This window comes from Odontesthes bonariensis, chromosome 18 (genome assembly GCF_027942865.1).
Source record: "Odontesthes bonariensis isolate fOdoBon6 chromosome 18, fOdoBon6.hap1, whole genome shotgun sequence".
NCBI lineage: Eukaryota > Metazoa > Chordata > Actinopteri > Atheriniformes > Atherinopsidae > Odontesthes > Odontesthes bonariensis.
In genome coordinates, this window is record NC_134523.1 from 6641753 (window position 1) to 6667083 (window position 25331).

General features: G+C 41.5%; 1 protein-coding gene across 5 annotated transcripts in view; it reads left to right on the plus strand.

Annotated features, from left to right (window-relative positions):
• The first annotated feature begins 4107 nt into the window (after positions 1–4107).
• fhod3a (formin homology 2 domain containing 3a) overlaps positions 4108–25331 on the plus strand; it is a 56833-nt gene continuing 35609 nt past the window's right edge. For 4 of the 5 annotated variants that reach the window (XM_075448982.1, XM_075448984.1, XM_075448983.1 and 1 more), the window contains exons 1-3: positions 4108–4658; positions 10440–10549; positions 13865–13932. In XM_075448982.1, coding sequence (XP_075305097.1) covers positions 4494–4658; positions 10440–10549; positions 13865–13932 — 343 coding nt within the window. In that variant the 5' untranslated portion in view covers positions 4108–4493. The remainder of the gene's footprint in view (positions 4659–10439; positions 10550–13864; positions 13933–25331) is intronic. The other variant, XM_075448987.1, reaches the window with a different exon arrangement.

Consider the following 25331-nt stretch of genomic DNA (forward strand, 5'->3'; position numbering starts at 1 on the left):
GTTGATGTGGCCACTGTCGATTCCATTATCTGTTGCATAAAAAATGGAAAGATTAGTTAGTTTTTACATTAGTAAGTGGCTAGGTGTTCCTGGATGTTTAAGTACTGTGGCACTGTATGGGAAAGGCATACTCAAGCTCCCAGTATCAGTGGAGCGGATGACTGGTCCAAGATGGCGGCCCCACGGCTCGCCAATAGGCAGTAGCGGTAGATGCGGTGTCTATTCTTTACATGTCTATGGTGTGGTCCATGTGAACCTTTTGAAACCAGGCGGCCATTTTAGATGAGTTGGCCTGTATAGCCTTGCTTTTGCTGGCATTTATAGTGATTGTAGGACTGTTTAGGTGAGTTTGACTGCTGAATTTGCTAGTGTGTCTTATCCAGCCTCCACCTCTGGTACCCTCTATACTTTCATTACCCCCTACCCGAACCAGGGTTCGAATCCCATTCCTACTTATCTTTACCTCTTCTATTTCTACACCCCTACCCGAACCAGGGTTTGAATCCCATTCCTACTTATCTTTACCTCTTCTATTTCTACACCCCTACCCGAACCAGGGTTTGTATCCCCACCCCGCTGTGACTAGTGTGCAGTTGGTGAGAGGCTGGGGTAGATAGTGGTTGTGAAAAAAAAAATGGCTTGTGTGGTGTGAGGAGCAATGATGGCTGGCATTAGGGGAGTGACTCTGGGACACCAGTGATCACTGTCTAGCCTCCTGAAGACGCCGTGGGCCCAACCAGACGAAACACTGATGAGAGGAGGTTCCTACCTGATGACCCCAATGACATGTTGGTCAGCACTGCTCACTGGTCCATATAGGGATTATAGGGAATTATTCACTGAGTCTGGTCCATTTTTTCTTAAGCACAAGTTTCATGTATTTACCTTGAAACTAATGACAAAGTGAATATGGATTAAGAACGTAGTTAAGTCACAAAGAAAGAGACAACTTACAATACTGTAAATGTGTGACTACAGACAGGAGAGCAATGGAGAAAAATGTGCTCCCATAATCCATATTATGTCATTTTAAAGTGTTCCTGAATACAACGTGATATGGTGTGGCTTTGTCACATGTTCTGCTGGTGCCATAGTAACTTTTGATTTGACTTGGTTATAATGAATTGTCATTTAGAATTTTATGGTAACAAAACTTAGCAAAAATGTTGAGATAAGGGCAGCAAAGAAAGTGAGCGTAAGTTACTCTCGGGGTGTGTGGGGAACTCTTAACATTTTAAGCTTTAATTACAATCAGCCATCGACTTGAGATGCATTCTGAGTAGACAGTCTCTCTTTGTATAGATTGAAACTTTCTGCCCTCTTGCGGTTTGAATGAGGTACTTGTAAATGGGTTTCCCTGTTTAGCTGTGTCTCAATAGGACAGTTTTTCTAAATCAGATCCACAGTGTTACAGGCAAACACAGATGTTAACAAAGGTCGCGGTAATAAGTGAACTAGTAATGGAATTGATCTTAAAGAACACCTTAAAAGTATTTATTTGTCTATTCATATATTATTACTTTTTGGATGATGCAGATGGCAGAGGATTTTCACATTTAGCCTAAAAAACAAAAATCAGAGAACAAATCATGTTCTAACTAAACAATTTGGAGGAACGAGCACCAACCACTTCTGACTACTAGCTGGGTGGGGCTCTGGTAAGTTAAAAGATTCACTAACGTTGGTAAGGTGGAGAAGCAAACTCCTATGTTTGTTTTCCTCTGCTTGCTCAAATGGCAGACGAGACATGTTCTGTTTATGACCGGTAGCACAAAATCAAGCCTTTCATGTGTTAATGATTAAATGTAACAGAAATTGATCCTATTTATTTTTGGAGACTTTGCAGTGTCCCATCCAAAGAACGCCTGCAAAGGATACCAGCGAGGACACAGGTCTGGAGTCGGCATCAACAGGAACCCAATTCACAAGTTTGAATAACAGCTTGGTTTGGCCACTAATTGCGAAGTGTGATCGCCAGCCATTTATCTGAGACACTTTGTTAGTGTTAGCAGGCATATCTGATAAGTCAATTTTTCTTTTCACAAGTTTTCTCGCAAGACCTGGGAACAGCAATGTTTTCTCCTAGGAGACACAGATGTTGCGACACCACTCTCCCTCACTCTCAAGTTTGACCTAAAAAACAGCTGCATTTTCCTCTAAATTTATCAATAAAACTAATGCTATTCCAGCCATTTATTTGTTAAAGTATGACAAGGTATGTTGAAAAGCTTATTTTCTCTAATGTGTTTTCTCTCTGTCCCACTCCCGTTTGCAATTCATGCCGCCATGGAAAAAGCCATGAACAACACCAGCAGCAGCTTGGCTACAAACCATCTGTACTTCCAGGATTCTCAAAGAACAACTCAATAAACAGGAATTACAGTAGTCCAGTCTTGAATTAACAAATGCATGGTCCGGTTTTTCATCATCACTATATCACACACCATCATTGGCTATATTAGAAAGTTGTAGAAAGGGACATTGCTAGAGCATAAAGCTCTACTGGGGCCAAGATTTCCCACAAACCAATCATATATTTATAGCATTAAGCCCTGCCACCAAAATTAAATGTGCAATACAATGTGTTACATGAACTTCCCTTGCAGAAGTTTCTGTTCCCGCTACTGTTACACAGCTGCTGCAGATGTTGCATCGAATGGTAAAGTTGAAATATAAGCTGTAAATCTTTATGAAAAAAATAAGTCAAGATATATCCTCAACAATGACAAACATTTGGGCACAAGAGTTATTCTGCTTGGGCAAAAAATAGCACCAAGGTGTTCTGTATTACTGTGGCATCCGCTTTTCCAGTTTACACCTCTGGAATGTAGCCTCTCACCTATCCTTTGTGCTGCAAACAGAAAAGCCTGAACAGAATTTAGAGTCTAATCAGAAAGATGAACAGTTCCATTAGACTTTATAACATTGCTCTTACCAAATATTACAGTACCTTATTGTCAGAAAGGCAGTTGGGTAACTTCACTTTGACCTGAATCTCTCACTTGAACTTGGGAGTTTACGTAAAACAATTAATAAAAAATGTGCGCATCGATCTAAACCCCCCCCCCCCAGAAATGACAAAATTATCAAGCTTTGATCAAATACTTTGACTAACTGTCTATTTTGCACTTAAAATGTATAGTAAAGCCCAACTTAATCATAATAAAAGACAGAGTAACTTTTACACAATTTAAAGCCTGATCAGAGATATAAGCTGTCCAATGTGAATTAATAACATAGTTATAAATGAATATACAACAGTATAGATTCTCATTAACCATCTGTCACCATCATCCCAATTAAGGTTGTAGTTTGCTTCTTACATTAGTCTTTATATCTTGTGATAATGTAGCAATCTTATATATTTTTTTATCTTAAAAAAACGTTCCCTATTTGGCCTATTTCAAAGGACCCTGCTAGCTTGTTAAAATTTTTATGTAAGATTAAAAAGCTTATTAAAAAAAGTCAGTGAGACCCTTTAGGCGTTGGCCAACCCCATTTCAATAGATAGATAGATAGCATTTCCTCTGAAACTGATAACTGCTTAAGTTGTCATGTACCCGTGGCATAGACTGTATGTATAGGGGCGAGTAATGAAGCTGGAATTTCAATGGTTGATTCCATTTAAACATTTTGGCCGCGAGAGGTCACCATTGATCAAGGTTGCTCCCAAACAAGAAGCTCAACCGTTATGAGCAAGTCATTATCCGATAAAGTTTTTTTTTTAATTATTGCATGCTGCCAGCGTCTAACTGCAATGAACTTGATATTTTTTTCACATAATTACTGTTCTAATAGGGCCATAACATTCAGTACAGTGGAGACTAAAGTATAAAGCGGTTTGAAAATAACTTTAACTGCATTCATTGCTTCTGTTCTTATCTTTTCAATGCTGTCTTGAATCATCCTTTCAAGTTAAATATTTGCATTGCTCTTAGAAATAACATTGGATTAGTGCAGTTCATTTTCATATACGAAGCCTCTGGTAAATCGGAGACAGGGCTTTAAAGGGAGGGGGGGGGGAGGGCGAGATGAGGCAGAGGGAAAAATAGACACAGCAGCACGGGGTGAGGGGGGGCTGGAGGGGGGTGGATTTACAGGGACTCAGACAGCAGACCGGCTGTCCCAAGCTGGGCTGATCCTTCACTCTCCAGCACCAAGTTAGAGACCGCCTGCTGCCTCCCTTTTATCACTGGCCACCTGCTTTTCCGAGAATAACTCAGCGGCATAAAAATAAAAAAAGCTCAGAGCGAACAAAACCACCACAAGGAGGCGAGACAAGATCCCCAACGGCGTCTTGTGCCATCTTTTTTCGGCATCCACTCCGCCTCCAGTTGCGTCCTTCGGGAGGACGGTCTGCGCGCAGAGCGCACTCGGCTACAGGGATTTGTTGTCGTTACAAGCACAGGAGCGCGCAGCGAGCGGAGCTATAGTCTCACAGCTCTCACCTAACCGGGCTGCCCCCTCAGAGGAACCACTTGCATGGATGCACCATGGCCACGTTAGTCTGCAGGGTTCAGTTTTTAGATGACACCGATCCGTTCAACAGCACAAATTTTCCAGAACCGACAAGACCGCCGCTGTACACCTTCAGAGAGGATATCCCCCTCATCAACCAGTTAGCAGGCGTCCACCGGCTCCTCAAAGCTCCACACAAGGTACGATTGCCACTGTAGTAAACTGCTCTGGGTTGAAATAACCTTTTGTAAAGAGATGGTAGAAACTAAGTGAAACCACTGAACGTCTACAATAAAGCAAAAGAATAACATGGAACTTAATGTTAAGATTCAAGGTGTGCATTCACAATTCTTGTGAATGCTTGATACTTGTGTTTTTCACTTCAAGCCTCCTCCAGATAATCTTCCATAAACACCATTCAGGCTAGTTTGAGAACACAGGCAAAAACATCTTATTTGAAACAAGGTTGCAAAGGTTTGCCTCGAAGCCCTCAGCAACATCAAATATGGCTTCAGTTGCTTTAGATTAAATATCCTCATTTAATCCCATGTAGGGACACATTTACTCCAGCGAAGAGTCTTACATTTGGATCTTTTGATAGTTCTAATGAATCTCAGCGGTATATTACAACTAAATATGAATGAACCTGATGGCGTTTTTTTTTCTTTTTTCTTTTTTTGCGCTTAGCACTGTAACAGGTGGCTGCAAAGGCATTAGTGCAACCAGATATGACCTGAGGTGCCTTATTCATCTATGAGTGACAGTCACACACTCCTCAGGCACCCTGCAACCGAAATCACAGACAACCAAAGTCAGTTCAAAGTGTTTAGATATATATGTGAGTGAGGAAATTATACAATTTTCTGATCATTTCAGTGTTAAAAGCTGTCCGGAGAGAATAACAGCACACTCCTTCCTTACAAGGCTGACTCAAACATACATGCACACCCTCAGGGGTTCTATAAGTCAAGCAGAGGCTTTAAGGTGTGCAACCTTATATTTTAAGATTTGTATGTTAAGTAGATGCTGAACGGTTCAAGTTGGAAGTACAGAATCGAAATGAACAGTGAGGCGCAGACTGTAAGAGTTTTGACTGCTGGCACAGCCCTGTCAGCAAACCAGCATTCAACAGCAGAGCGGTTTTCCAAACCATCACATCTTTTGCTGCCCGATCTTTAAAAGCCACAAAACAAATGAAAAATGGTCCAAAGCGCAGAAAATCTTATGATTACAACCTATACACGGACAGATGGTGCAGCCTGCATTTGTGTTTTGCGATTTTTAAAAATTTTTTTCCATCGGGGGTTGACTGTGCGCAATGGCAACTGGATATTGGGTTTAGATTATAGGGATGAAATTGAATGGTTGCAAATTTGCCCATCAGACTGTCCAGATCTCAACTTTGGAGCTTCTTAAGATTGTGATACTATCGGAAAATGTGAAAACAGCTTAGCTTTTAGTGATTCCCTTCAGTTTTGGGGTTATTTCTCAGGCTGTTAAAGCAGTCTTTCTCTCATTTTGCCAAACCTCCTGTACTCTTCTCTTAGAAAAGCCTGCTGTATTATTATGCTGTGATGGGAGAGCTCTGTGCATGGCTGGCTGGGCTGCATTTAAAGTATAGGTCACTTGTCCCAGAATTCCTGTGGCCATGGCCTGGATCCTTGTGACACTTTGTTCTCCTCACTTTGGGTGCCGTGGTTTTCCTGACCTCTTCCTCCACCTCCTCTTCCACCTCTCAGACTGTGCACACTCAAACACAAAAAGGCACACACACACACACGCACACACACACACACACACACACACACATACACACACACACACACACACACACTTAAATAGAACGCGGCCAAGTCTAAATCAGAGTGCATGGGATGTGTCATTTTGTCCAAACTGCTAAACAAAGATGTTTCCTTTTGATTCTCACAGAGGCCGTCACTTTTCCTCTTCAAAACCTAAACAGTAGAAGGTTCTGCAAAGTCCATCCTGTTTAAAATGTGAAGATCAGGGAGTTCAATTTAGATAAATTACCCTCCGAAAATGAGTGATCATGTTCAGCTGAATGCAGAGGCTTCGCCATCAGTCAAGCAGCTAGTTTTGCAATGAATAACTCCCATCAACCAAAAAAATAAACAAAATACCCCAATGTAGCCCATACTTCAGAACTTTTATTTCATTACCAAAGGGATCCCATTAAAGCAACATTGGGAGATTTAATGGCCACGTGGAACACCTCCTTCCCCCATGCTCTTCAAAGAGCCCGATCCTCTTCAGCTCTTATTTAGACAGAAGAAAAAAAAACGCTCAGAGACTCGTCATCTAAGTTACGTAAGGGTATCGTTAACTGTGATCGCCGGCAGGTTCGGTGTTGTTTTAACATGGAAGTAATTACACCCTCCCCACCCCACTCCCTTTTTCTCTCTGCCGTGCTCCTCTGGGAGAACTTGATTAAATGAGTGTAAAGTATACCAGCCCCAAAAGTGTTTCCCTGGCCTGTTCCGGAGCTTTGAGCTGTGAAGAAGCCGTGGTTCCCGTTTGGAGTCGCTTCCCTTCCATCTTCAGCCAGCATGATGTTTTTTGTTATTTCATTACTTCTGTTACCCAAACTTAGAGCCTTTGGAAAGACACACTCTTTGCTGGGTGAGCTGTTAACATATAGTGTGACAAAACAACCTGTGGTGCACTTCTTGTTGTCTAAGCAATATTTGTTGGATTAATTAATCCATGGGGATAAAAGAAACAGAAAACAGGTAGCAGGAGGGGAGGTGATTGTGTTCTGTAATAGAGCCTGTGCATTAGACGGAAGGGATTAGGTTTCAAGGAAATAAAGAAAGCTCCATGGAGCTGCTATATAGGACAGAACATACTCTTTGGGTGGAGTATTGTTAAAAGTGCTGAACAATGCTGGAGGACTTGGCTAAAGAGATGTTTTTGTCTTATTCCTACAAAGAAAACTGGGGCAGTGGGACACGGCATGATTAACCTACTCCCAGTGCTGTTTCCACTCCCCCACACCCCCCTTTTGCCTTAATCTGAGATTTATCGTATTCCACAAAGTGTGAACATCAATGGCATTGCAACTGGGTTTGATTCCAGGTGGATTCAGCTTAAAGTTAGAATGATGGTTCATTTTTTCCCCTTGATGTTTGGTTGATATTTCGAGGGATGCAACTGTAGCCATCGCACATGTTTTGGTGATGGCAGCGTGTTCTGGTCTCTGTGTGGTTTGAGGACAGAAACTTGGCTAATTACCGGACTTTTCTTTAGCACCATTATGAGGCTCACATACTCGATGTGGTTTTGTGTGAGTTTCCTGGGGGGGCGTTGAATTTTATGCACAAGTCTATGTTCCTTCCTTCTGTGTAATCTTTGGTAAAAATGTTTGGTTCGGCCCAAAGTAAGTATATGGTCAAAGCCCTCCAAAAGCAATGTCTTCATTTCTTTCAGCCTAAACTCTACTTTTTGTTGTACTTATCAAATACAATTTGCCAAACTAAAAAATATGTCAAACTAAAGGCTGACTTATGTCTGCATGTTTACTTCCATTCCCATAGCTCTCAATCAACGCAGACTTAAATCTCGCCTCTCCCCTTAGTCCTTATTGATTGATGACATGAACATGAGCAGCCTGAAGTTTATGTTCGTTCACATATTTTTCGACACTGCCCCAAAGTGGTAGCCGACAACTACGACGGGACCTTGAGTTGGTGAGTATGTTGGCATGGTTTCCGTGCTAAAGGTAGCATTTAAAGGGAGATCCGGTGATTATCTTTCCCTGAGCTGCCAATTTATCGCTCTGAAAGAATCCTTTACTCCTTGTTTTTGTGCTGTCCTCACTGTATCATAGCGTGCATTACTTGAAAACAATGACAACATTTTAAAAAAACAAAACAGTTTTTGCGTCCGATAGCTGTGTGTTTTACTAAGTGGATTAGCTATTTGACACAAATGGATTAGTGTTATTGTGAGGGGGAAAAAAGGGAAACTGGAGCAGAACTCTAAAGCCGTGTTGTTTAAATATGGTGTATAATTATAGATCTCGATTCTGGGATTGAATTGACAGAGTGAAGGATCATCTGTTCCGTGGAGTCTCTTAGGCTATGTTCAGAGTTCAGACTGCAGGCAAATCATATATTTTTCTCCATATTAGATTTTTTATGGCATACTTTTGCAGCATTATGTGCAAGCAATTCAAAATTATTATGCCTGTCTCAATTACTAAGCTCCATTGTTGACGTGATTTTCAAGAGTAGGTCTTTTCCATGTTTGTCAAAACAGAAGCCTTCCCCCAAAGTACAAGAAGACAGTTTGTCACTGTGACTGTGTCCAAAATTTTGTTCCCTGCATTGTGCTTCATAGCCATCCGCTAACTGTTGCTCCAACTCTGTTTCGCTCTGCTCTGTAATTACTCTGGATCTGATGTTGCTGTTGTATGTTCCATTGCAAAAAGGCAACGCATCATGCGAAAGACCATTTCAAATCCAGTGCAGCGAGCGCTGGGCAGTCTGTGTTCCAGACTGAGACACGTCTATAGAAATCAGAATAGAATTGCATTTCGAAACCATCTTCATCTGGTTTGGATTTGATTTGCAAACAGCAGATCCCATGTGGAATTCTTTTGCTGTCCATTTTCTATAAAACCAATATGGATATAGACTGGATATGAACATAAAAGCCAGAACGTTGTCCTGTGTAAAACTTTGATTTGTGTTTCGGTTGTGCTCCCATTTGACTCCCACCCCCTGTGGACACACCCACCCTTGCTCCTGTGTGCATGCTGCCTCAGAGAAGAGTAAATATAGCAGGGTTATATTTAAGCTGTGAGTCCATCCGACAGTCCGTCTCTCTGTTTCCAACGAAAAGGGAGGGATGGGCAGAGAGCCGCAGCAGGTCTTGTGACCTGTGGTCTGTCCTGGTCAGAAAGTGTCATCCAACCATTTGAATGGATGTCCAGGAGGGTATTTGGCAGCACACCAAAGACCTAGCTGGGTTATTCCTACTGATACCACTGGGCTGCTAAATGCCATTGCATGACTCGTCAGATCTCATTCACCTATTCATATATCAGCAGCTTTAACCAGAAGTTGCAAAACTCTCCACCGATTGTTGCAACATAATGATGTAAGTTGCTTTTTATAAATGGTCTCTAGGATGGCTGCTTGCACCTGCTCTCAACTTGTGACTGTACTCATAAACATCAGTGCCAGTGGTTTGCAGAGATATTACCGAGCACCTGGTTTCAAACCCAGCAGGGTTTCCTATTAAACAGCATCGTGAGTCAGTTCTGAAGGTAACTCAGTGTTACTTTAGATCATGCACTCACAGATGGTATGAGTGCGAGACTTGTGTTTCTGACAAACAAAGCAGGAAGAACATACAGAGGAATAATGTTTTTGAGAGAACAACAGTTTAAAACTCCCACGCAAAAATATAGACATTTGAATATGCTGAGGCTTCAAAGTGTACACAATGTAGGCAATATTCAAGTGTCACATTTCTCACAGCTGGTATTTAAATGCGCTAAAATCTGTCCTTCGTTCTGTGTTCCACTCTGGTTTTGGTTTCATGTCCTGCAGCTTTATTACGAGTTAATTCCCTTAACAGCTCTGTAATGCCAAAAGCAGAGACAGGCGGGATATGGCTCTCACTTCTTCAGAGACCACTGTACACACGTGTTTAAACGCCTGGCCCATAAACCGGCTTTATTTTACAGGCTTAAATTGTTTTAAAAAAAAGGTGTGAAACATGGATCGAGATAGTAAGTGGGCATGTGAAACAGTGAGCCCATTCCTGACAGGGTTTCATGTTTGTACATCAAACCCCAAAGAAAGTTAACATGCCATTTTATGCCTAAACTTGGGTCTAAATTACAGTTTAAATGAATGCCACTGAGCATTTCCTACTATGGCTCATGCAGCTCAGAGCAAATAAATCACCATCAAATATTTGTATTAAAATGATTTCTTTATCTCGTTTCACAGCTTGATGACTGTGCACTTCAGCTCTCCCACAATGGAACCTATCTGGATCTGGAGTCCTCTTTGGCCGAGCAAAGGGACGAGCTGGAGGGCTTTCAGCCGGATGACACAGGGTGAGGCTCACATACATTTACACCCCTTAAAACAGACAGACTCATACACTCCCTCTGTTCAAATGAAAATACACCATATAAGACCAAGTGATTAGCTGCCTTGCACCCTCTCCCCTTCACACACATATTTTCTGACTTTCTTCATTCTTATAAAATGAATAGAATCACAAGCTGCTGGATTTGGATTTCTTGGCAGCACAAGTTCATGGAAAGAATGAAGCGCGCTGGAAAGCGGGTCAGATGTGCCATCCTTTCCACAGCAATAGCTCCTCTGTTATTTTCTTTAAAAATAATTGATATACTGGTCCATTATACGACAACATTTCACAGCTTGTCAACTTGAATGGAGCGTAGACAGCATCATAATGTTGAATTAGAGCTGTGGTCAAACCCCTTTCAGTCTCTGTGAGTCAAAAGAGAAATCTCCCTCCAGAGCTCAGGATTTCAGAAAGCTCCACCAAGATGTTGTCTTCAGGTCAGTTAGAAGCCTTTAGGCAAGGCATTACTGCCAAAAAGTTTTTTCAAGCACGGGTCACTTTTGAGCTTCTGGACGTTTCTGCTTCCATGGTAAAAATAGCTTCAGGCTAAGAGGAAAAAAAGGTTTTAAGAAACCATCTAGGTGTTGACACATAATACACGGTAGCCAGTAGTAATGCACCACAAAGCAAGATCTTGCTCTCCCACCGGAAAGCATACCTCTCTCAGTCTATACTCTGCTCATTCAGTGGCACAAACTCATTTTTAGAGAATAAGCTACAAACAGTTCTCCTCATAGCTCTGTAGCACTTCTATCCTTTTCCATTTCTAAGATATATTTTCATTTCATAAAAGAGCATTAAGAAGAGAAAAACCTTTTATTGATTATTGGCTGACCAGCTTTTGCTGCCCAACACCATGGGAAAACATGAGGGTCTCACCAGAATATTAGCTGCAACAACTAAGATGCAACAAGGATGGAATGGGATAAAAAAAAAAAAACTGCAGTCATGACTAGGAAGTTATGCTGTAAGTTTCCTAAAACAAGAACTAAATCATTGTGAGACAGCTTGTCATCTGTTAAATTAGCATAGTTAGCAGTTTTAAGTGGTCAGAAATCTGGTTAGATTAAGAAGCCATGCAATTAGTTAGCAAACAGTATTACTACAGTAATCCTACCAAAAAGGTTGGCAAATTGTAAGTTACGTTGCTAACCATGTTTGGTTGTCAACTGTTGTGTAAATCAAGCAGTTTAACAATGATCCATTGTTGCCAACTGCCCAGGTGTTTTAACTCGACCTGATTTGCATACAGGTTAACATCCCAACTAATTCACCTTGTGTCAGCGTCCTTTGTATGTAGAAAGCATGGTCATCTAGAGCTTTGAGATGTTTACTGAGAAGGCAACTTTTAACTGGGTGCACATATGAGTGTGACAGTGTGTTTGAGGAGAGTTGTGGTGTGTTTATCTGTTTGGGACTGGGGGGCATGTGTTCAGACCCACAGCGGCAAGCTGTTTTCCGTGTCTATTTGTGTTTGTTTCCATGACGACATTTATTCGTTTGTGAGTGTGTTTATCTTGTGCCCTTGGTGAGCCATGTGACAGATGATGGACAGGTGAATAATGGCTTGTGTGCGTTTCTGAAGTTGGGAGCTCTTGAGGAACTGGTTTGATTGGCTCAGCCTGTGTGTGTCACTCTTTCAAACTTTTACCAAGGTCACACTGAACTGACGGTAGGAAATGAGTCACGCTTTTGGTTTGGATCTGACCCTGTAAGATGTCACAGAGTTTCAGGAATGGAGACTTTTTTACTGAGCCTGTTCTTACTGAATGTATACAGTGTCAAAAATGGATAAATTAAACACTCATTTTGTCAGCCTCACACCATATGTTTTATTTTTTACTAAAGTTGGGGAGTTTTTCGACAGCTGCTGTAACATCTTAGCACCGTCTCAGAAATAAAAAAGTCAAGAGTTGGGTGTAAATGATGTGTAGTACTGAGCTGTATTTATACAGGTGTTAGTCACACATTCAACTCTCAAATCTCACAAGAGCGTCAGCTTTGCCTTGATTGCATGCACCTTTAAAGACATTATTATACTGCACATTTATATATCATGGATGACAGCAGAATTTGAGAGCTAAGGCCATCTACTCACAGAAAATATCCAGCACTTTATCTATAATAGGGCATTTTATGTTGACTGATTTTCACTCAGAATGTTCCCACACATCAAAAATGTGTTGTGATTCCAGCTGTGGTGGGACACTGCTCACCACGGTTGACAGTAAACAGAGTCATCCAGTGACATAGATAGCTCAGCTTCCACAGAGGGAGAACAGAAAATGGGAAGTAAAAAGTTGTGCGATTGTGATGCACATTAATCCCCCTGTGAACCATTTTCACCTGCCTTTGTAAAGTTGGAAACATATCTGAACAGAAATCAGAAACATACGGCGACTTCTGAACTTTTTTCCCCTCCTAACCATGCATTTCTGTCCCCACACATATGTGTAAGAATTATAGGTGGTATCCACGTTTTTCTCCCTTCATTTCTCTGACAAGACACATTCCGAGTCATTGCTTTGACTGTCATTCTCGCACAATAGGTTATCGCAAGTAAAAATGAATTGGTTCAATCAGCATCTCAATAGATTGTGTTAACATTTTGCTCCGTTTCCCAGCAAAGCCGATAACAACACAATGTATGGATAAGAATCCAGCTGCCCTCTTGTTTCCCTCTGCTTTTGTTATGCGTAACGGGTGTTTTGCTGCAGTATGTGCTATCAGAGCAATGCTTTCCCTGCTTGTGTTTGATGGTATCGGTATGTTAGTGATGGAAGAGTCTGATCAGGCCCGACAGATTGGACGATAAGAGAGAGAGTTCGAGGGTTGCTCTTAAAATGTCATCATTCCTTACCTCCATGTTTGTGTTTTCCTGCTCCAAATGTGGTGTCTGCGAACGTGCGCTTATTGGAACGATGGCATGTGGAGGTGTTTTTACATTTGTAAATGTGTGTTATGTCTGCTGCAGTTCTGCTGTCTGTCCTCAAGGCTCAGATGTGCATCAGTATAGGGGTGCAAATTTAACGCAGCTCACGGTCTTGCAACGTGTAAAAAGCCACTGCTTGATTATGCAGTCCTTTTTTTCCCATGGCATTGTTATCAGAAATGTTACTGGCAACATAACTGGTGACAGGAAAACGACATTTTCTTTTAAGAAATGAAACAAATCCGTTAGCTCTGACTGTACGATTAAGCAACGAGACCTGCTTTCATGAAAATACTTTTAAATCAGTAATAATTACATTTCCTTCTGTTTTTTTCACTCCCTAAGGTCCAGGGGGAAGAAGCACAGTGTTATTTTACGGACCCAGCTGACTGTCCGTGTACATGCCTGCATTGGTGAGTACTTTTTGACATGTTTATACTCATGTAAAACATGCGTATCTTCATGACCACACATGCACAAACAGTCACACAAATGAGCAGGCCAGAGAACACCTCATACCACAAGTTCAGGGCTGTCAGCTGTTTATATGGTGTGCATATTAGACCCGAGACCGCCCACTTCAACGCGGATTTGAGTGGTGTGTGAAATCTCTCTAAATCTAAGGCGGTTACTTTATCATTTCAGCTGTGGAATTGTGTAAATTGGCTGTGAAATGATGTAGGTGTGCAAGTGTTATCACAGTACGGCTCAGCTTGCACCCTAAGGAGAAGTCTTCTCTGTGTGATGCCCTCGACTTTTCTTACTTTTTTAATGGCGCAGAGGTGCCAGTATCGCTGAATGTAAATGGGTGTCAGAAAACAAAGACGGCCGCTCAAAGTGAAAACGATATCATGATAAAAGTAAGACCTGAGTGAAAGATTTAGAGGAAGGGCAGCGAGGTGTCAAGCAACACAGAGCCAACAGACCTAAAAGGGTCTGTATTCTTTTACAAGGTGTTAAAAAAACACCTTGTAAAAGAATGCTTTTCTCTCTTTTCATCAAGCTCGATTTATGATGAGAACACATGCTCAAAATGCTCTTTCATACTCAAAATATGAAAATTTTCCAAGCTGATTAAACTCAACGGCTGCAGGACACTTATCACCCTGTACTGCACTATTCACGTCCTTTGAAGGACTTTGCACTAGAGAGAGCAGAGTCCGGCAGATAGAGGGGCGAAGAGGAAATATCTCAGCAAAGACAAGACAAATTGTTGTGGAGCGCAAATTATGTTTCCGGTGCATTCTTACAGTGTCACTGTGAGGTTGTGATTTTTAGCTAATTGATTGATTTCCATGAAATTTGATGCTAACATTCCTGCCCCCTCCAAGATCTTGCATTAGGGATGTCATGTTTCTATAGCCGTTTTAACATTTGACTGTCTCTGCGCTTTCAGATGTTTGTCAGCACGTCATTTTGGAAGTGGGTGTAGCCATTATCCAGCCTACTGACAGCTATTGTTGAGAGGTTTTTGTTGTTGTTGTGCAGAACAGAACTTTCCAGACTGTCACATCATCTGTGACAACTGTGTAGAGGCTGATTTTTTTTTTTTAACTAGATTTTTATTTATTTTTTGTATATTCTCCTTGCTAAATTTTTGTAGATCAATTGGAAGATGCTTTTGCTTTGATGTTTTCACTCGTCATGAATTGATTTCTTCTTTGTCTTCCTGAACTTACGCAATTACACTCGATCAAACACTCTTTCAGCTGAACGTAAGCACACTTTTTAGCCCAACGACCTTAATCCCTCTACCCACTACACAGCCTGCAAAATACAGCAGCAATCTTCTTCAGATAGCCTCCATCCAAAGTCACTGAACGAAAACGGAATTGTTTAGTCACCAAATAAAAAACTCTCGCTTAAATTCAGGCTCCCTTTCATTCCTTGGGGTGAGGGCTTTTCACTCATTTTCCTCCACATCTTGTCTGCATGGTCGGCATTCTCCGTGTCAGTGATAGCCGGGCTAATTCTGGACCCTAGAATCGGTGCCTCTGATTGGTTGGGAATGTGACGAGGTGAAAGGTGGCTCTAAGTGGGGCTTTGGATGTCAAGGAGAGAAAATGCACACGTGCAGAAAAAGAATCTGTATTCAGTTTATGGCAATCTTTTTTGTCTCTCTTTCTGTTACAGTTTTGCAAGCTGGCTCAAAAGCATTATAAAACCAGCTGATATGTAGCAGGATCGCCTCCTGACTGCAGGTTTGCTACAGTTGAGAAGCAGTAAGATTAGATTTATCTAGATTAATAAGATTAGATCAACTTTAACTGTTTATGCAATCTGCACTAAATATCAGGTTCCATTTCTGCAGTCATAGGCTCTATATTCGCCAGATTTAGCAGATGGCAATGGACATATGGCTCCCTTCTTCTCATGAACAAATTCTTTCTTAAGTCCCGGTATGAGGAGTGTTGCTCTGAGATGGATGAGAAGTGACCCGAGGCTCCAGACAAACACTGTATGGCGCGTAGAAACATTTCATGTCATCCCTTCATGAGTCTGAGTGAACAGCTAAATCTTTCTCTCATGCTGGTTCGCATGTAATACACACGGGCACTCAGTACAGATAGTCACATGCTTTGGGTTAATATTTCCTGGTCCCCTTCTTCCTTATTGAAATACAGGTTCTTAGAAGAGCAAGCGAGGAAAAAAAAGAATAGCTTTTGAATGGCTTGAGTGAATTTTGACAAACACTGTAGCCTGATGGTGGCGTTTGCTCGCTATTTTTACCCCAGTCCAGATTACATTCAGCACGGCACAGATGCTCTGCCGCAATCAACCCTCAGTCGGAGCTGAAATTCAGAAGTGTGTGACAGTGTGTATTTCTGCTGAATTAAACTGACATACTGTATAATCAGACAGCTTAAGTGAGTCAGAGCGAGCCATTCACTCTAGAGATTGACTCGTAAACCCTCTCAGAGTCGTTTCAGCTTTCAAATCATTTACCCATTCGACTGTCTTTAATCCCTCCGGGCCTTAGCCTTCAGATCTCCACAGCGGTGGTCAGCAGACTTTCCACTAAATGAAAGATCTGTCACATTCGAACATCACAATTTATTCAGTGGAGAATTACACTTTAGTATTAAGCATACCAGTTGCTGATTATGCCGTAATGCTTGTTTTTTTTCATTAAAATGCAAAAGAAAATGAACTTCTTTACAGATTTTCTTGATCTTACCGTCTTCACAAACGTCCTAGTTTGACTGGCTATGATCAGGATTTGATTGCATTTCTTTTTCCATCTACAGGCATCCACTGATCTTCTTTCAAGGGTGAGAAAAAAAAAAGAGCATGACTGTGAAAAACAGGGCTCTCCTGGGCATTTAAGATCAAATTACGTGCGAGCTTGCCAGCTTGGGATTAAAGAAGCTCTGTGATGCGTGTATGTGTGAGTGAGGGTGTGACAGCGTTTGCCAGTTAATGAGTTTTTTTTTCTTTTTGCTGCATATGAAAAGCAGCAGACATTGGCGTGGTCAGCAAAACTTTAACTGCTGGTACGAACACTGCTCTGCGAGCAGTCAGAAGCCCCTTGTGGCCCTTTAATGATCCAGGTCTTACCAACATATACTACCTGAGCCGGGAAATCCGGTTGTTTTATCTTTTTATGCAGGGCGGGTATCCAGTATCCCCAGTGTCAGCTTTAGCTTAACAAGGTGTGGTCTGAAACTCGTAATTTTCCCATATGTCTCTTTTATCTCCTCCTTTATTCATTATCTGTTCATTATTCTCACGTGCGCCCTTTCTCCCACATTCAGAACACCATCAGAACCTCCCGTTTAGGTGTTCATTTTAGTTGTCTCTGTCACAGCAGCGTCAGTGTGCATCATGGTAGAAGGGTGCAGAGCGGCGGGGTGAAGTGGAGGCGTTATCTTTAGAAAGTGTTGACAGCCCTGAAACATCCAAGGCAGCCACAGCACACTCTGCTCACTAAACGTTAGAATCACAGAAGCAAGAAGGGCAAAAGGGATGGATTGGGGCAGCAGAGCGGTAAAGATTTATAGATTATATTAGTTTCACTGTTACTAGCTTTCCTTTTTTCTTTTAAAACTGGATTAGGAAAGGTTTCATGTAACAAGAAAGGAAGTGTGTCGCTCAGCTGCATATAGCAGCACCCAGAGGTGCCACCGCTCATTACATCCAAAGTGTCAAAGGGTCAAAACAGTAGCAGTTGTTTGATGTAGACTAGTTTTTTTGCTAACACGTGGCCATGTATGCACTTAAGGACGTTACAGTGAATGAAGGATGATAATGGAACCAAAGCGCCAGAGCCTCAACATAACAGCTGGAATGAAAACTAGCATTGTTTTCAGAAGGCTTCAGGTAAACTTTGAAGCAAGGAAAAGTTAAATCAGGCTTAAAGAAGGGGAAAGAGGGGAAAAAAGGTCAGGGAGCTGAAACGAAACCTGTTATGCTCAGCTGCTCAGTGTTTTAGAATAGCTCTGTCTCTGTATGTAAATTTGCTACTTTAACTGCTTGCAAATGAAGCGTCTGAGTTTTGAGAAACAGCAACAAGCAATGACTCAGCGAAAAGTCCAACATGGCCATCTTCTCATGTTACTGACAACAACTGTGTTTACATAAACAGCACATTTCTCTTATTAAACTGATTGAGAATTTACTCTGAAATGTAAACAGCACCTCTACCCGAATAAGCTGACTGAGCAAATATTGAATTGTTCTGTGTGGAGTATTTCAACCACAGCCACATTATGCAGACAAGTATTCAGAATTTCTGCTTTACAATATGTGCCCTGGATTTAGCGAGTTTCAAACAGGACAGGTGGGCCTAAAAAAAGTGAAGACTCACATTTCAGGAAAAGGAAAAACCAGAGTAATGTTACGTGTTTTGAGGGTGATGGAATTTATGAAGATTTTCTGAGAAACATCAGCAGCAAATTCGGTTTACGGAATTGGGGACATAATGTGGATATGAGTCATTGATTGGAGAATGCTATAATACAAATACAGATGTCAATAAAGGGAATATTCAATTAGCAACTTATAAACACCATCATCAAAAACACTGGACCAATCCTCATCCAATACCGGCAGCCACAGGCAGGTTAAAGTCCATCCCAGATCGATGACTGGAGCTGCGGACAGCGTTTCATGGATCTCATTGGTTTGAAGGGTAGTGATCTGGCCCCACCTACTTCTGAGAGGAGCAAGTTTCCTCTAATGGAGAGCTGTGAGGGATGTTAAAAAGTTATTGTGACAAAACTCTGTTTACATTAGTTTCTGTGAAAAGAATGGTGTGAATTTCCGACTGGATTTACAGCATTTGTTTTACAACTTAACGAATAAACAGGGATTGTTGAAGCTGAAAATTAAATCCTTGACCTTTACTTGAAATATATTCAAATATAACACAACTCAACAACATTTAGATCGGACACGTTTTTATGAAACTAAGAAAATGATGACTTATGTAGTAATTGATTGATAACTTACAAAGAAAACAAAATGCATATTTAAAGAGAATTTGACAAAATGGAAACGTTTTCCATCCCCATTTGAGAGCATGAATGTGCTCAGTAAATTAAAAACAAATGTGAGTTTAATAGTGTCATGTTGTCTTTTGTACAATGATTAAACAGAACATTGTGACAGAATGTCTTCAGATTCCCAAGCTTTTGTTTCCCATGCAGCTTTGTTTCCCAGCCTCCCCTGAAGTGAAGGGATATGCTTTAATTCAAGTAATAAAATAAGAAGAGGGGATGCAATCTGACAGGTAAAGCTCCCTGTAATGAGAGGTGCAGCAGGTGAAACAAAAGAGTCAGAGTGCAGAACAAAAGACTTTGCATGTGTTTTGGAGCCTGTTCAATCCCTTGGCATTGAGCTCTGGAATTTAGTCCTTTTTTTTGCTAAACTTGGCTCAGACTCTTGGATTTCTGCTCCCCAATTATCCATCTCTAATCACCCCCTGCAGGATTGTAAAGGAGACGTGGGGAGCTAAAGGTAGAGAGTGAAGTTTGATTCTCTCTGGCTGTACTGTTACATAACAAACCTGAAGTTCGTCAAAAAACTTGAAGTCAGCGATTGTGTGGCATCAGCCTGAGCTGCTTCTGCTTGTCCTTAACGTTCCTCTTCATGATAGATTTCCTTATTCTCAAACACCTCTGCCATCACGCCACCTCTGTTCCACGTTTTAGTGTTATGCTCTGATCCTGCTTCGATTGGATAAAAAGGTGAGAATAAGCTACTAGTGTATGCAACAACTAGGGTTTTACTGGCTGTATATTTAAACACTGTATGGGAATTTTTTTAGACAGTATCAGCGAGAGCCACACAAATCTAAATCGTTGTATAAAAGGGCTTTACTGACAGGGTGGTCTCGAGTGTGAGAGCAATAGTGACTGCTCAGTATGATTGCATTGAGAGGACCGCAGTGGTAGTGACAGCAGGCTGTCCTTAAGATGCTGCAGATAGAGATGACTGCAGCCGGTTCTGACAGCAGTTTACTGTGCTGGTGTCCCCTGTGGTGCGTGATAAGGGCTGGTAATGGCATGGTTTGACAGGGAGATAATGCTTGGTAATGGGTAAGTTGAGATGAGACAGAGGAACAGGACATCTACAGCTGTGTAGTCAAAGACTGGACGCATTCGATCATTTTGCTCCAATATCTGTGCTGGCTTTTCTCATTTCAAACAGCTTTTGCTTGCTGTCGTTTAGCATTTCTTTCTTTTTCTGGCTAGTATGCTGCCCTCTCCAAATCCATATCTAGCTATTCTGCTCACCTTCACCTGCTTTTCGGGCCTCTTTGTTAAAAAACTACACAGTTAACAGTTCTATTTAGCTGTGCATCTAACACCTGAAAGTATTTTATCTGCACTCTTCATTTTTTAAATGAATGAATTAATGATTGTTTTTTCCTTCTTGTGATTTTATGTAGCTGTAAAGCACTTTGAATTGCCTTGTGTACGAATTGTGCTCTACAAATTAAATTGCCTTGCCTTGCCTTGCACCTGTGGTTTTGGCTCAAGGAGCAGTGCCTCATGATCCTTCAGTTGGCTTCTGAGTCAACAGGATTATTTTGCTGTGCTTGTGAGTTGTTTGCATGGTGTTTGACAGGTTTAGACCTGTCACTCACTTTGTTTTATCTCCGCTTAGCCATGATACCTTCCGTGCAATTGTGTGTTTGAGTGTCATTGTTTTCTTTTTACTGTCATGCTTTCTCCTAAAATCAGCTGCATACGTTCAATATACCAAAACACCCCTCACCTCTCATTTTATCTGTTTCACAGTGAGACGGAAGGAATGTGAAAAACTCTCTCACGTAGTTTCCCCTCCACCCTCACCAGCAGCTTAGACCCAGAGGAGTGCCCACATAGGTCATGCTTTAGTTACTGCTGTGGGAGATGGACAGATGAAGTGATGAGGCATCAGGGATGGAGGTGTGGAAGTGCTGACATAACTTCACAGCAGTAGCTGCTATAGAGAAGCCAACTAAAATGCATCCACCCAGGCCCAGTAGCTGCCCTCAGTAAAGTTCAAATAGTCTCTAACTGCATAAAACAGGCTGGCTGGACTTGTTTTACAGTTCAGTAGACGATTGGGTTTAGGTTGAAGATGCTAACCAGGAAAGAAACTGCTCTAAACGAGTTTCTTTAATGTATCCGAAAGGTTTTCTTATTTTTCTACTCCAAACTGTAGAAAAAATAAATAAAAGTGAGCTTATATTGTGTTATAATAATTGTTTGGTATGAAATTTGAAAGGTTTACTTTTTCCGTTGACAACGTTAAGCTAACTTTGACAGGCTAAAATTAGCCCACATCAGTCTCAGCACATAGATCTTCCCTTATACATTACAACCTGATGTTACATATGTATGCTTTTACTTTTCAAGCCTGAAACCACATCTGTGTCATATTAACATTTTAAAACACACAAACACTTACTGCTTTCTAAAATATGTACTGACAAACATGAGGACTAAGTGAGTCATTTACAAAAAGCAAAAGGGTTAGCATATCAGTTTGACATTTTCCAGGAGACTCCTCAGGCTTTTTTAGGCTTTTCAAAAAGAAAACTTGAGTCATAATGGGTTAAACACACTGATACTGTGTTATTTTGAAGGTTGGAGGGAGGAATTCCCTGTGAAGCAGGCTCTAGAAATGGAAAAAAAAAAGGCTAAAAAAAGTAAAAGTCTGTTCCTGAAGACGCGGAGGCAAAAGCTGGATCGGTATTGAAAAAAGGTAGCTAAAAACAGAAACATCTGAGACAAATCACCGTCTGATGTCATCTATGTAGAGGCATTCTCAAATGCCCGCCTAAATGAGACTTACTGGTTGAACAAATGGGCCAACTTTGCTTGCACTTCAGGCCGGTATCCCAAAAGATGACTGTGGTTTGTACGATAAGGAGGTTGTTTGTTAAAAGTTCTTTAATCATAATGATATGGGTTTGGAATCTCTATCCACAGTGAAGTTGTTGCTTTTATATGTCAATACAGTAATCCAATGCAAAACTGTACCTGAAATGTTGCCAACAACGGTCTACAACTGAAAAACCTGCTGAAACAGCATATGAAGCTGTACTGAGGAGAAAATATGTACTCAAAACTTCTCTATTTCATTGGGCATGACAAAGTGCCCTGCCCTTCCTTACTCCCCTGCTGTGTGTGTCCTTTTTTTTCTCAGTGTATTGATCCGCTGCTGTGGTGTGGTGGGTGCTCCATGTGGATGTGGCAGGGTTTTCCCCGGGCTCTAGTTATGCTGACAAACATGAGAAGCCCAACAGTTGCGTTGTGACACAACATACTGCTGTTTGCGTTTTTTTTCTCCCAAGCCTGTGTGGGCTTACTGGGAGAAAGTCTGAAATATACCACTACATGAGTGTGTGTGGCTGTGCTGCACACTCGTCTCGGTGTTGCGTCTGGGCTTGTTCATATATGCACCCTAGTGTACCGGAACAAACCTCTGGCTTGTCTGTTTTAATCATTTTGAAACTATTAGATAATGCCATAAACCATTAGCATTACCACAAACTGAACATGCAGAACACACACTTGGCATCTTATCCAGCTGTGGGGTTGGAGAGATGATGGGTTTAGGGGATGTGTGGAAAGAAACGGGGAGAGAGAAGGTTTCCAGGGAGATGGTAAATCACTTAAGGAAGGAACACGAGGGAAAAACAAAGCACGGAGGAAATGCACCTGCCAGACAGAGCAGTAGAAGTAGTGGGCCAGCAGCTCTGAATGTTACATCACAGCTCTGAGGGCTGCTTGCTTACAGGTGAGAGGAAGAAGAAAGTGAAAAGTATTGCCACGGTGGCACAGTTCTGTTAAATTGACTAGATTGACTGTGCATCGGCTATAATTTTGAGTATATCCAGTGCGAGCCATCATGGAATATAAGCCCTTTATGCACATGTGATTGCAGATGCATGATGCCGTTGGTTTTTCCAAACGTTTTTCTTCGAGCTCAACTTCCACAGATACTTTGTTTTCACTCTGACACATGGAGATGCCAACTGAATCGGACTTCTGTCACCACCCCCTAGTTACAAGTACCCAAAATAAAGACCAACACAAAAAAGGTACACAAAAGTTTAATATGATCGCTGCATGCGAATGCACTTAACTCCACCATAACCCTCCACCATACAGTGACTTATGTCATACATCAGTGTGCCAGCTGTATCAGGGAGACACAACATGCATACTCACAAGGGAAGAGTATAATAACAGGCAAGCACGGTATGAGTCAGAGGGAGATTTCGGTCCGTTAATCCACTCAGCAAGCAGCACATATCCTCTGTTTACTCGCTTTGACTCTGCTCTGGTTTCACCCTCTGTTTATACTGTTTGTCTTACTGACTTGTCTGCCTTTCCTGTCTGCTTTTGTCAAGCTCCTGTCATCTTTACTCAATCAACACAAGAGATTTATATGATGGATTGGGAATAACACCTTGCCAAAAGAGATATTTAAACTACTTTTGAATCACCATTTAACAATATTACCCTGTATTGTGTTCATCGATGTTCACTATAAGAGACAAAACTATAACAACTGAAACCATGTTGCTAGACGACGTTCTTATTTAGCTCAATTGCCGTGCTTGTCTAATTTCTTACACACACACCGTGACACATACCCAGTGAAACCAATTAGTCAACAATAGTACCAGCGCCGAGCGTGAGAAGTGAAAAAGAGAGTGGATAAGTGAAACCAAATGACAAAGAGTGGGGGAAGAGCGAGGGCAGACAGTGGGCACTTGTTTCACGCGTGCACATTTGTATGCGGGATGGAACAGCGGCAATATTTCCCACAATCTGCTTTTATGTCTGGCTGCCCACTGAAAAAAATCAGTGCAGCTTTTTAAGAATGCACTAATATGGATGAATTAGACATAATGTCAGCCGCATGCTACAGCTGAACAATAGTGGATTACAAAGACAATATGATGTTAAGTGGGAAGAACTAAGGCAGTGTGGGCTGCAGTAATCCACATCGTTTACTTGTGTACCACACTTAAAGAATATCAAGGCTTTTTTAACAGCAGCTAAAAGTGTTAAATGTGAAGCCAGACGTGACTCAAAAAATTCGACTGGGAGGAAATGTATTAAATTATATAAATAGTATGAATGAGTATTCAGTGCTCCTGTGGATACAGCGTAGCAACAATAATCTGTGTTTGTGCCCATGTGTGTGAATGTGGAGCAGTAAGGCTGAGGCTTGTGGTGACACGGGGCGCCTGTAAGAAAAGCTGGGCATGCTTGCGTTGTGAGTAACCATTTATGTGCGAGAGCCTTTGGATTTCCTCAAAGGTGCCAGGGGCATAGCAGGATCACAGGGCATGTTCTGCTTTTGCACTGTGTGACGATTTACTGTATTTGTGAGCGTGTGTGTATTTTTATGTGCTTGCATGTGTTTATGTGGTTGTAAGTCTCCTTCCTGAAGACATCTGCTTTTTGAGCTTCTTGCACAGCTGATGTCCTTCATGAGTTCAAGGATGCGGTCCACGAGCTCTTTTAAAACACATGTATGGAATCATTGTTTAAGTCATCATCGTTGTTCATTCATGTACATTTGCATTAGGTTGTATCCCCCTGCCTGTAGATATGGATCATAACTGAAGTTCATGGCTGGACTTAGTAAAATGTAAAGGTCTCATATTCTCTTTACTTTTTTTTTCTCTCTCACGCACAAACTGATCTCACGGGGCCTCCATCGTCATCCGTACCATCAGCAGCCTCCAGCAGTTCTACTGTAGGCCAAGACCAACAGACAAAAAATAGACCGTCGCAAAATAACCGAGTTGTCCTCAGCAGTTTGACCTTTGCCGCCCGCCAACTTTCCCTTTTCATTTCACTTGACATGACACTGAAATTGTGCATTATTGTCCAAATATGAACTTATGACAGATTGATGGCATACTTATTCTTTTATGCCACTCCACAGATGTGTGCTTACATTTGGGAACTACAGTCAAGCTGATGTCTTTGCAAATGTATACTGACGCTAATTGGAAGTAAAACCTGCGTTAAGATTGATTTTTCCTCATGTGCACAACAAGTTGCCTTTTCCTTGACTTTTTTTAAAGCCTACAAAGTAGCTGTGCACTGCATGACCCAGACAAAACTTGAACCCAGTATCTTGGGCTGTTACAGTATGCTTGACACCTAATGCTCCTATATTTAGCATGATTACACAGACTGGGAAAGACTTCCGGGGGCTGAATCAAGCTCTCCGGCGTGCCGATACCTCCTCTCCCATCTTTATTTTAGATCCCACCGAAGACCAAATTTTAAAGCCGGCTTACTGATTGACCCGGACAGCCGTGTGGGGGATTTTTTTTTTTTTAGAGGTG